The 14,130-nt window shown below is 37.0% G+C and overlaps 1 protein-coding gene across 1 annotated transcript in view; it reads right to left on the bottom strand.

Annotated features, from left to right (window-relative positions):
• The window catches only part of LOC306848054 (actin-binding protein WASF3-like), a 28,744-nt gene that overhangs the window by 8,883 nt on the left and 5,731 nt on the right, over nucleotides 1-14,130 (bottom strand). The window contains exons 2-4 of the mRNA XM_079382377.1: nucleotides 3,991-4,135; nucleotides 3,615-3,749; nucleotides 555-708 (exon numbers count right to left, since the gene is read on the bottom strand). Of these exons, the coding sequence (XP_079238503.1) occupies nucleotides 555-708; nucleotides 3,615-3,749; nucleotides 3,991-4,123 (422 nt within the window). The 5' untranslated portion in view covers nucleotides 4,124-4,135. The remainder of the gene's footprint in view (nucleotides 1-554; nucleotides 709-3,614; nucleotides 3,750-3,990; nucleotides 4,136-14,130) is intronic.

Genomic DNA, 14,130 nt, shown 5'->3' with positions numbered 1-14,130 from the left:
GTGCTTTGTATATTTATTATGTATATATAAATACACACACATGCATGTATATATTTAAGAACAATATGTTGTTTATATATTAAATATATTTATATATAATATAAATTACATGAATATAAATCTATACATGTAAATATTTTCATGTATACGTATGTGTCTTTATATATACACATAATCAATATACACAATACACACTCGTATATTATATAAACATCCACTTTTGTTTTGGATGCGATTAATCATGATTAATCGCTGCCCAGCACTAATTTTAATATAATAACGTTGTATATAATGCAACATTTACTTTCAGTCCACAGCCTTCAATGAAGTTTGATTTTTGGCCCTTCATAGTAAAAAGTTTGTGAACATCTGCATCATTACTTGCCTTAAAATGAGTTTGTTGCTGGAAAATTTTAACTATTTTGAAACCTGCTGAGCTGATGTTATGCTACAGAAGAAAAGTATAAGATGCACTGTTGCTATTACACAATAAGAAATGGCAGAATGTTATTTGACATGAGTTAATAATGTACAGAGAGTGATGATGATCTCACCTGTAAGGGCTGAGAATATTGAGAGGGGGAGGTTTGTCTCCACGGTGGTAGAGCTCCAGAACAGGATTAGGGATGGAGTTTCTGGAAACCACCTGTTGGTCCTGAATGGTGGAGCTCTTGAAGGCCTTCCTCATGTTGATATCTTGCAGAGAGACTGAAGATGGGGGGAAAGAGGAAGAGTTCAGATTTATGCATTCATTTCATTATTGAGATTGCACAAATATTTCAATTTGACATTTTTTTGTACAAAGATCTAAACATTCTTACTACAATATATTTAGCAAATTCGAAAATAGGCATAGGATATTGAAATTTAGAGAACAAAGAATTCTTGAAACAAGACAAAATACACTCATATGAAGGTAGCGGCCATTACGGACGCTAGCCAATAACACTGATCTGAGATCAGTTCAGTGCTTACTATATAGTGATTAAAGGAGTGGTTTGACTAAGATAAACTGTCCCTTGATCATCATAAAGTGTTAAAGGGCCTTAAAGTAAAGCTGTGTGAAATCCCTGCTTAATTCTCTAACGTGTTTGTTAAAGAACGGATGAAGCTGTCCATGAGACAGCAGATGGTCATTCTCTTATTCACACGCTCTGCTTCTCACCCTAATCAGGAATGGCACAAACATATGATAGATCAGCTGCGCATTTAAGAGCAACATCCCTACTTTGCCCGCCCTAGAGCATGTGGAGCTCCTACCTCACAATCCCATGTTTGTTTGTTTTTTGTTTTTCAGTAGACTGAGCTGTTTGGCACTGACTTCAGATTTTTTTTGCTTGCACAAATCAAAAACCAAGTATGAGATGCTGAAAAAGTGATTAATCTCAACCCCTTATTAACACACACATGGGACATCACGGTCATGACAACGGTTTACAATTGGCTTGTTACTATTGGTGTGTGACAGGTTTTTATATATACACACAAACTTACAAATATATAATAATTCATATTTAAATCGAATATAGAATTAAATTTAAATATACACAAATTCCATCAAAAACTATGACTAAAAAGACACTATAAAAATGAACAGTCCGTCTCTGATAGAAAGTAGGTCAAAAGTGGAAAAGAGCTGTTTAGATATTCTGTAACATCCGTCAAGCAATGATCTATGACACTGTGTGGAAAGTTATGTCTTAACTGTGGACTAATGCTAAATTATTTATTAGGTTCTTCTACATTAATGTAGGGGTTGTCTGTTACTGAGGGGGCGGGGCTTGATTTGATGTAAAGAATGATGGACTGCCTCAATCGCCCTCTAATTATCAATGTCACAGGAGAACACTCACAATATTAAAGCACTGGCTGTGCCTCAGGGGCCACTGTACTGCTTTATTGAACATTAATAATTCAAGACTGAGCATACTGACTGATCTGATAGCAGGAATGGGGTATATGAGGTCAAACCTGGGACATCTTATAAAACAAGGTGGTTCTGCTTTTCAAAATATGTACAAATACCAACAAGTCTGTCTAAAACAGCTATGATGTAGCTCACCCATATAATCTTATACCCAGTCTCTCTCTTGAGTATTAAAATGGTTGTCTTTTTTTTATTAATAAGCGATTCCAGTCAGATTCACATGTAATCAAAATGTTATTGACCCAAAAGACTGAGCAGTGTTATTTTATTATCATTAAGATACTATTATAGTTTTTATTAATATTTTGAATTAAGTTTTAGATTTTAAGTTAACATTTTAGTAATTGTATTGTCATTTTTATCATTAAAAAAATGAATATATAGTTTTTACTTATTTTATTACACTGTTAATAACAATAAGAAATGTTGTTTTAGCAACTAGCTGAAAAAAAGGTTGATTTTTGTTAGTTTTAGTTAGCTATAATAACCCTGGCTCTAAGACATATTAATATCCAATGAAGCACTGCTCTCTAATATACAGTGCTACAAATCACACATTGACTACATGCCTCATTTGATTAATTTCAGCTTTCTTCCTCAATTTTTTTTTTCCTCAGTTTGTTTGTATCTCTAAATACCTCTTCTGTCCTTGAGCGCAGGCTGTTTGAGTGCAAAAGCAGCTCCGATTTAAGTCTGGATGGCTGGTTATAAATTAATAATTAGAACGGACGTTAAGAGGGGGATGGGGTGGCATTTTTGGATCAGACACAACCACGAATGCCAGCAAACCCCATCACCCTTTCTGGTAACACACACACACACACACACACACACACAATATTCTGTCTCTTCCTCTCGGTGAAATGTATCAATATTCAGACATTCTCCTCCTCCTCCCACTCCCCATCTCCTTCCCAACCCTGCATTACATGCAGCACACATAAACCCCAGATCACCACCAGGTCAGACAGACACACATACACGGCCCAGAAACCACACGCTGAACATTCCCAGTAGGTTTTGCTCTCGGCACGGGTGTGGTTGAGAGGTCATCGCTCACTGTGAATCAGGTGATAATGGAAAGCTCAGACTTTAAAAGAAACGTCAATGTGTCTTCTCCGTAAATGAGGGGTCACGGCGGAGCTGGAACATATTAAACCCTCTTTATCGGCTCTCCGGTTATCGATCACAGCTGGGCGGAATGTTTTAAACAGATGAGGACATCGTTAGAACATGTAACGTGGCCCTAATCTTGATTTTGCATACGGACAGGGTATTTACAGATAAAAATCTCTTCTCTTATGTCCATCAAACACATAGACTGACATCACAGTGGTGCTGTGCTCTGCTATCTGCTTCATTTATTGAGACGAGAGACTGGTGAAGAGGAGTATCGAGCCCAAGGATTTTAGTATACAGGATTTTTCTATTCCGCAGAGAGAAGAACAAAAGAAAGATGAGAGGAGTACAGGGAGGAGTAAAGTGATAGTTTGATGTCTCTCGCTTTCATGGCAGAGAAAGCTAGGTCATCCCTCTAACTACAGGCTAAAAGAAGACCATTACAGAGGACAGAACTCGAAGGCCAACACACTCTCTCTCAGCCTCTCTCCAGCTGGTAGCTGCTACAGCTGAAAGCTTGATAAGATCTGGAGATGATGCAGAGATTAAGCTTAACGCGTGATGTTACCCTCTTCCACTGTGGAGTCCAGCTGGGTGACTTTGATAGCCAGCAGGTCCACTCTCTCTTGCAGGTTATTCATACGCATGTAGAAACTGTTGGCTTCATTAAACAGCTCTCCAAAGATGTCCTCTGCGTGACGACCTGCAAGACAGATGGCGACACGAACGGCGTGCTGAAAAAAATCAATTGAATTTCCATGCTTGGTTGGGTGTTGGTCGAGCTAGTGGACTAGCACAGTGATGCTATTCATCACCAAATCTTGGTCAAGCTGGTGGACCAGAATGGTGCCTTCTGATTGGGACTTATTTCAACAGGCAACATATAAAAGATTATGTAAAGAACAAACAAATCAATACAACAAGAAAAGCAGGGAGTCACTCACTCAGGCTGCCCAGTTGTTTGATGATGGCTGCCAGGGTGCTGTTGGTGACACACTCCAGTTCGCTGGGCACTCCATCGGGAAGAGCTCCTCGACACAGGTGCTTGGGCTCGATACTCCTCTTCACCAGCGGCATGACTGACTACTGCTGAGAGAGAAAGAAAGAGGGAGACCCATTAAGACACAAATCAACCACCTAATGAACTCAAATAAACACCAAACGAGGAGGTATATTTCCAGAGTTATAAAATAAACTTTCATTTAAACTGAGAATATACATACACACACATACAGTTGAGTTTTTAAAATATGTCATCGTTTGTAAAAGTATATTAGAATTTCCTGAACTGACTTAAAATTTTAATTTTACTCTTCATTTACTGGTTTTTTAATTGTTAAAAAAAGAATAACTATTAAAATAGCTATAAAACAAACAGATTTAAACTGAGGATTGTCACAGCCAATATAAAAATAAGATTTCTAAGAGGAAATTTTTACACGTGTATTTTTACACATATTTAAATAGTTTTTTGAAGTTCAGGATAGGTCTTTTAAAATGTATCTGATAATTTCCTTGATTCACTTACAAAATAAACTATATTTTTCACTTAAAATAAGTTTCATAGTATAAGTAATATACTGTAAAATTATAACTCAATGAAAGCTCTGAATGAAAGCTTACACACGCTGAAATAACAAACAAAAACAATGGCTTGATGCTCCCAAGATTCCAAAAGTCATTTAACCAAAAATCATGTTAGATAACGATGTCCAATATGTCACATAAAACCAAATGTTTAAGTTTGTATAAGTTTAACACATCCGATTTGATGTCAAAACAGCACTGGTCCAATAAGGCAAGTGACTGTATAATCAACTGACCCAAAACTCTGCCACACAGCCCTGGGACATCCTCACTTTTGAGCTCTGTTTCTAGTATTTGTTTACAGAGTGTACAAATGAAAGCCAATGTGACGTTAAAAAGTGTTGGTATGAAATTTGAAATCAGTTCTATAAAATCAAATCTCACAATGTAATATGGTTACATTGTCTTTTCGGTTGAGCCAGCATGCCTTAAGCATTTTGTGCTGATTAATCATTTGACTATTTAATACAGACGTCTGACATAAGTGGGCCCCTGTTTCAGAAAAAGGACCTACTGTGGTCTGGGCCCGGTTGCATGAAAACCCTTAAGATAAGAAAACCCTTAATTATAAGGTTAAGGGTACCCTTAGTGAAACATGGGTTGCAAGAAAAAAAACCTAAGGGCTTACTTATGGGAAGTTGTCACTTAAGTATTTCCCTTAATTGCTTAAGTGTTCCCTTAAGTTCTGTTATGCGTTGCTACAAAGTCCTTAGTAACCGTTTCACCTTAAAAAATTAAGGGACCAAAATAGCTCCCTTAAGTCATCTTTTACTCTAGCACGATGGCTGATTTCATGTTCATAGAAGAGGAGCAAGTACCTAGGCGCATTTTTAATGATCGAAATAATCCATTGGAGACTATGAATGATGCACAGTTATTGAGAGAATATAGGTTTGATCGTCAGTCAATCCTTCATCTCACCGCAACGCTTGAGCCACCAACACCAAACCCGACAAGTCGTGCACTCCCAGCACTGCTTCAAGTTTTGATTGCTTTAAGGTTTTTCGCTTGCGGTACTTTTCAGTCTGTCATTGGCGACGTTTTCCCCTTCAGGGATACCCTTACTTAAGGGTTTTCATGCAACCGGGCCCTGTTCCTGTTTAGAGACCACCAATGACCACAGACAAACGCTAATAAAGATAGTCACTGGCATCACACACACACATTGATGCAGGCGCAATGGTTCAGTGACCTGGGCACACAGACAACATCGCCTGGCAACTAAAGCGGACGAGTATGCTGCTAATGAGACATGAAAAGAGCACTGTTATAGCCAGGTGGGACAGCAGACGTGTGTCTAGTTATTATTTCGGTCTGAAAGTGATTGGAAAACCAGATTGTAAAGGTTAACAAGCCTATTAAACTGTATGACTATTCAAAAGTTCGGGGGCAGTATTTTATTTTATTTTTTAAAGAGAAATACTTTGTTACAAAAGATTTATATTTAAAATAAATGCTGTTCTTTTTAATGTTCTATTCATAAAGTAATCCAAAAAAAGGACAAATGTCAAATCAAACATTTTATGAATTTTTTCATGTTTTTTCATTTAATTCTGCTCAGTGTGAAGCAGACACTGCCGGCCTGTCCAATTTAATGAACAACATCATGTGAATTTCTCCACTGGAATACACTTGAAATATCTTGTATCTTGTCTTTTTTTTTCCTCAGGAACACTTTAAAACTATTTTCTCCCCAATTCTTCACTTCTAACTATACTAGCATTTTTTACTGTGTGGGAATCTTTTACTGTGGGAATAAAATGCAATAGACCAGATACTGTATATTTGATATGTCAATAACAGAAGGTATTCTAATTGTGTCAATGTTTTTAAAATGTCAATATGATGGAATATTCTTCCTGCTTTTCATCAAGTGCTGGCGCACACACCATTATAACAATTACACAGCAGTTCAATAACAGATCACTTTGCACTAAAACATTCATACTCTTTTTCAATCTGTCTTCTCTGAATATCTCAGTCTGCTCATGAATACATTTACATTTATGCATTTAGCAGACTTACATTGCATTCAAGTTACAGTTTTTACATTTTATCAGCTCTTGCTTTCCCTGGGAATCGAACCCACGACCTTGGCGTTGCTAGCCATGCTCTACTATTTGAGCTACAGGAAAACCTATAAAACAGGAAAGCCTATAAAGCAGCAGAGCTGAGTGAGACTGTAGAGGCGCAGGGCGGTAATCCTCACTTCCTCGAGCGTTTGGCTGGACTGTGTGAAGTGTAAGTAATAAAAGGATGGGTTAAGAGAGAGAGAGAGAGAGAGTATCTGTCTGTGTTTTTTGGGGAATGAAAGGACACATCAGACGCTCTCAAAACCCTGTGAACTGCCTGCCCACATTTACATTCATGCATTCAACAGAATTTTTTTTCCAAAGTGACTGACTTTCAGAGAATTCATGATATGCATTTTATCAGCATGTCCCTGAGAATCAAACTCATGACCTTGGCATTGCTAGTGCCCTGACCTGCCAGTAGAGTTTGGAATGCTATACCTACCTAGACAGTTTTGTTTGCTGCTGACTCAGGACACCTCTATGATTCTCAAATCTGCTGTTTAGGCAGGCAGATCTCTATGATTTGAGATTCATACACTGACACTAACATTAATTAATAGCTAATGAGGTAGTTGTTAGTTTAGGTATTGGGTAGGATTAGGGATGTATAATATGGTCATGCAGAATATGTGCTTTATAAGCGCTAATAAACAGCCAATATGTTATTAATATGCATGCTAATAAGCAACTAGTTAATAGTGACAGTTGGTCTCTATACTACTTAATAAAATTACCTACTCATTTTTTTGGCCCTTTTGATGCCATTTAGAGTTAAAATGTATGAATAAAAAAACAAAAAAACTTTTCTTTATTTCGGGGATTTGCCAAAGCATAATTTTTCATTTAGTTTAAAGCTGCAGTCCGTAACTTTTGGCGCTCTAGCGGTTAATAAACAGAACTCCGTGCATCTTGTGGAAGAACATTGTAGCCGGAACTACTTCTCTCTCTTTAATGTCTATGGCGGATCACGCAGGTACTGGGCTACTCCGCAGCGGTACCTACCCGAACCAGTCTAAAATAGTCCGAATATAAACACTTATTATAGGTGTACCGTAGTGATTCAGGACAAGCCAAACAACACGGTTTGGAAAATGGATTCATGGTGTACTCGCTTATTATATACTTAGGTTTAACTTGATGTACTAAAATCAACAGAAATAAAAAAAAAATATTAATAAAGCCTAGACATTTTTTTGTAAAAAAAAAAAAAAAAAAAAATACAAACAAAATTACTAGTTTTTAACAAAGTAAAATGAAAATGAAGAAAATACAAATTAAACTTGAATTCTTAAGACACAAACTATTGAAAAATAGATGCCTAAAATGCCATAGAAACAACACTGAAACGGCTTCTGAGAAAGGATTTAGAGAGAGAGAGAGAATGAGAGAGAGAGAAGTGAAAAATGGTGCAGAGACAATCCCTCACTATATAGCTCAACAAGATGTCAAGAACGCAGCAGAGCCATACTCACTCTCATGAACCCCTCCCTCTGATATACAATGGCATCTGCACAGATATTAGTTATTTGATGACTACCTGAACATGTCTGAATTTCCCAACCTCTCTCTGACAGCAGGATGAGGTCAGGGCAGCTGAGTGATTAGAGTGATTCTGTAATGTGTGTAGGGGGGATGAAAAGCAATAATATGTAATAAGTTATTTGAATATCAAGAGCGCTAAGCATGGTTCACCTCATTAACCAATGCTAAACATTTATCCACTATCATCTGATTAGGAGCAGTCATAGTCTGCAGCAGGAAGTGTGTAGTTTCTGTTTGCATGACATGTCAGAACTACCCACTTTTGTAGATGTGTAGGTTTAAGAGTTGCTTTTAATGTGAGTCAGTGTCATTTATTATCATTGTATGTGTGCAAAAGCATCTGCTCTGTGTGAAGCGGACGGTATTTATAATAGAACGAAAGGCCCAGCTCTCCCTCTCTACAGGCATGTGTTTAAAAGTCAATGGAACACATCTCCCACTGTGAACCAAGTGCCTGCGGTCTGCTTGCAAAATATCACACACCATATAATTAGCCACGAACAAATTCATTCTCTTAATAGGTTTTGATCTAATTCAATCCATTCAGTAGATAAAAGTCTACAAGTTAAAAGAAGGCTGCATTTATTTGGTCAAAAAGGAAAGCAGTAGGGTTGGGCAAAACAATAGATGTTTTGATTATTAATTTTTTAAAATGGCGTCAATTCAATATTGTGTTATAGTATCGATATACTGATATCTTTATAATGTTATAGTAATGAAGCATTTGACATCATGCATAAGGAGCCATGATTTCTGCAATTAATGAATGGCAGATGGCATAGACGCACTGTTTTGTAACAATACTACTGCTAATTAATATTAATAAAACTTTATTTTTAAGGAATAAATCACATTTGTTTTCTTTTTCATTTTAACAGTAAACCTCTGTTGTGCAGAACTTTGTTTGGCAAAAATAAAAGGGCTTAACTTTCATTTGTTTAGGAAAACTTTAATGTTTTATGCCTTCATTTGATTACTAGAAAAATTAAGAAAACCATTTTATAGGGCCCTATTATTGTTTGAAAAAATAGGACCCTATACAAAAAAGAATAGGTTTAAAATACAGGTCTGTGGCTCTTACTTTATTTTTATTATTTCACCAATTGTAAACTGATATTGTTCACGGTAAATTTTTTAGAAATATCAGTTGCTTTTGTATTAAAACTATATTCACTGAATGCAAAAAGCAAATCGAGAATCGATACCCAGCCCCAAGTAACATTGTGAAATATTAATATCTAAAATAAATGCTTTCCATTGTAATATATTTTATCATTTTATTTATTTGACATTTATTTATTGAAGAGGAATAACCCCTTGAGATGAACCATCTCGTTTCCGAGGGGGTCCTCAAGTCCAAATACAAAAATTGACCTTACAGCGGCAGTCAAATATAGCAAAAAACACATACACAAATGAAACAGAAATATATTTCCATTATTTACAATAAGGGTAAATGCAGAAATATATAATACATAACTCATACAAACAAGACATTCATTCATACAAGACTCTCCAAAGGTTGCACAAACTTCCCTCAACAGAATAAACATGTAATATGTATGTACCAGAACACGCATCTAGACACCAGTAAACACATATGCACACATAGAACGATAGTACAGTAGTGACCACCAATAATGCCAGCACAGAGAGAAAAAAAAATAAAAATAAAATAATAATTACATGTATTCTGAAGATATTGAGCTATGGCATTTTTAAACAATGAAAAGGAAGTCGAAGAGCGAATAGAAATTGGAAGATTGTTCCACTCATACGGTGCTTTATATTGAAATGCATATCTTCCTACTTCTTTATTGATTTGAGGAATAAAAAAATAGATTTGGTTATTGTGACGCAAATTATAAAATGAGTTAAATGGAATTAGATATTGTTTTAAATAGGAAGGATATTAAAAATAAATACATTTAAAAATAAATTGTAACCAATGAAAACGCCTTTTATGTGGTAGGGCCAGTCAGGACAATTGATGGTACATTTCACAGTGGTGTGTTCTGTAGGGGCAGCGAAGGATAAATCTACACAGGCTATTGTAAACAGTATTGAGAGCGTGAAGGCAAGAAACTGTAGTATTTTGGTATATAATGTCGGCATAATCCAAGATTGGCAATAGAAGTTGAGAAACAATTCTTTTTCTCACAGGAAAATTAAAACAATTAATTGATTGGTATAAAATTCTAAGTGAGCAGTTGAGCTTATTAGTTGTATTATGTACATGAGTACTAAAAGAAAAATCAGAATCAAGCCAAAGGCCAAGATACTTGACCTGCCTAGTAGGTTTAATGGGAGTTTGATCAAGAAATTTAATTTTTAGTAAATTTTCAGATGAAGGATTCGGCTTCTTTTGAAAAAGCATTAAATATGATTTTGATTTATTAAGTAGAAGCTTATTAGACAATAGCCACCGCTGGACTGAATCAAAACCCTTTTGTAATGCAGTGCTGATGTCATAAATATTAGGTTTGGAACAATAAATGACCGTGTCATCAGCATAAAGTTGGATATTGCAATCAGTGCAGCTACGTGGTAAATCATTAATAAATATCGAAAAAAGTAAAGGCCTGAGAGAGGAACCTTGAGGAATTCCTCTGTCAATGCCGGTGAAATTAGAAATGCTGCCCCCAAAGGACACACACTGGCGACGATTATGTAAATAAGAATTGAACCAAAGCAAAGAAGAGGTAGACAGACCAACAGAATACAATTTGTCTAAGAGTAAATAATGATCAACTAAGTCAAAAGCTTTAGTAAGATCTAAAAATAACGCACCTGTACACATACGATTATCAAAACTCGAAAACACATCATTGGTAAATTTAAGAAGTGCTGTAGTGGTAGAAAAAGGTTTTCTGAATCCAGATTGGTGTTGAGATAAGTTATTGTCAACTAAATAATTCGATAATTGGGTAAAATTATTTTCTCAAAAACTTTTACAACACTATTAATGATTGAAATGGGTCTATAGTTATTAATATTTTCAAGATTGCCACCTTTATGAAGTGGAATAACTTTGGCACATTTCCAGGCTAAAGGAAATTTACAAGAAGAAAACGACAAGTTAAAAAGTGAGGCCAATGGCACTGCTAGTACGTGAGAACCAATTTTAATAAACTTATTCTCGATGCCATCTGGACCAGCACCACTGATAGAGGACAGTTCACTTATGGCCCTTTGCACATCAGCTGGGCTGACCTCTATAAATGAAAAGGAACTGCCCAGCTGGAAACAAGGGGCCAGATCAGGTTGAAAAGTCTGTACCGGTGCTAGGGAAAAATGCAAACTAAAAGCATTAGCAATGCTAGCTGGATCATCTAACCTTTCATTATTCAGGTTCAAATTAGTTGTAGCCCGCTCTGATTTCCCAAGTACATTATTAACCTGTTTCCAAAATCGTCGTGGGTTTTTAAAATCATTCATTAGACAATTTCTGAAATAATTTGATTTGGAGTTCCTCGTTTGCATAGTGCAAATATTCCTTAAACGTTTGTATTCTACCCAGTCAACAATATATTTTGTACGTCGAAATTTGTACCAAGCCCTGTCCCTCTGTTTAAAAAGATTAATAAGGTCTCCATTTACCCACGGCAAATGACTACCTTTAACTCTGATAGTGGTCCACGTTAAGTCATGACGTATTGTCAAGTATGGTGACCCATCCTCGAAATTGGTGCTCTGCGTTTAACCCATCCAAGTGCACACACACACAGCAGTGAGCAGTGAACAAATGCACACACACCCACACACCGTGAACACACACCCGGAGCCATGCTGCAGCGCCCGGGGAGCAGTCGTGGGTCAAGGGCACCTCAGTCGTGGTATTGAGGGTGGAGAGAGCGCTGGACATTCCCTCCCCCCACCTACAATTCCTGCCGGCCGGGGGCTCGAACTCGCAACCTTTCGATTACGAGTCCGACTCTCTAACCATTAGGCCACGACTTCCCCTGATGCATTCCCCTTTATGACATTCTGGAGCGCAGTATAGAGGAAATTCCATGCATCGTCAATGAATGGAATTAAATTGAGCCTGTACCAGTTAATCTGTTGCAAATCATTAATAAATTGGTCACTATTGAAGCATTTGGTTTGCCTTATCTTAATAAATTTAGGAGGGAGACGTGGCTTCACAATTTTCCAAATACAATAAATCATGTTGTGATCGCTAAAGCAGTCTGGTAGAACCCCAGATTTAATTATTCGTTCAGGGTGAGAAACTAAGGCCCAATCCAAAAGAGATTTAGAGGTAAGAGTAAGTCTTGTGGGCTCAGTTATAAGTTGAGTCAAGTTTAAGCTATTAGTCATATTTCTTTCAGTAAGTGTTGCTGAATGAAGCCAATTGATGTTCAAGTCACCCATAAGTATCATTTCCTTATTAGAAACTAAAGAAGATGCAGTAGAAATAATATTTTTAATTGAATCCAATTTGGGAGAATTAGGCGGTCTATAAATATTTCCGATAATTAGTTGCTTGTTTTCGTGAAGAGTGATTTTAATAAACAGCCCTTCAAAATATACAGGAATCTCATTAGGAATCATACATTGAGAATTTAAATTTGATAATACATAAGTGGCTACTCCGCCTCCCCTTGTGCCTCTATCCGATCTAAACCGTTTATAGTTGTCAATACTAATATCGGTGTCAGAGATGTTACTGGTAAGCAAAGTTTCGGATAATGTAATACTTGGATTATTATAGGCCAACCACGCTCGTTGTTGGTCGATTTTGGGGAGTAGACTTCGAATATTCAGGTGCATAATGTAAAGACCTTTACCCATATTTATCAGAGAGAAAAATAAATTAAAATACAGTGACTAGTGACGAGATCTATGCAAGTACATATCGAAAGATAAAAAAAGAGGGTGGGTGAGCACCATGGGAGTCAGCACACACACAAAACCACATACACACAAACACTCTACAAAAACAAACAAAAACATTAGGAAATAAAAATAAAAATACGAATAGAAAGAAAAAAAAAAAAAAAAAAAAATCCAAGTCCCAGTCTGCAAATATTATAATCCAAGAAGTGAGTCATCATGCCAAAAAAAAAAAGAAAAAAAAAGAAAAATAAAATAATAAATAAATAAATAAATAGTCGTTGAGGTCATGGGTCAGTATAGCATGGCCCTATACTGCAAATAAAGATTCAGGAATTGAAAGCAGGATAGGAGAGTTACAAAGTGCAAAGTATAAGTAGAAGTGCAAATCAGGACAGACCCGAACTAGGGAGACTTCATCTGAACATCCCGAATAAGCACCTCCGCTTCGTCAGGAGAGTTGCAGAGGTGAGCTTCATCACCGATGTAGATCCTGAGAGTAGCTGGATACAACAGCGCGTAACGGATCCCGATCTCGCGCAGCTTCTTTTTCACCGGATCAAACAGGCGGCGTTGCGTCAAGCCGTGGCTGAAGTCGGGATAAATGAAAACTCTAGAGTCATGGTACATCAGCTCCTTTTTCTCCCGAGCGAGGCGAAGGATCTTAAGTTTGTCCTGAAAGTGGAGAAACTTTGCTAGAATGGGTCTTGGTCCAGCTTTAGAATTCCGTATAGAGGAGGCTCCAGGAGTGCGATAAACGCGCTCGATCACCGGTGGAGTGGGAAAGTTGGCTTTGCCGAAGAGAAGGGTGAGTAGACGTCCAATAAAGCCGATTGTATCAGTACCTTCAGCACGCTCAGGAACGTGAATGAAGCGAAGATTTAGGGCTCTGCTCCGATTTTCGGCATCCTCAGCTTTCTGTAACAGAACAGCATTTTGCTTCTCCAGCGTCTCAACGCGTTGCTCTAGATCAGTTATATTATCCTGGTTTGAACTGACTCTAAATTCGAGCTCGCCTACTTGATCCCCGAGAGATTTAAGGGA

The sequence above is a fragment of the Barbus barbus genome, assembly GCF_936440315.1.
Source record: "Barbus barbus genome assembly, chromosome: 1".
In the NCBI taxonomy this organism is placed as follows: domain Eukaryota; kingdom Metazoa; phylum Chordata; class Actinopteri; order Cypriniformes; family Cyprinidae; genus Barbus; species Barbus barbus.
Note: the sequence above shows the minus strand (reverse complement) of the source record. Positions and strands in the feature narration are given on the sequence as shown.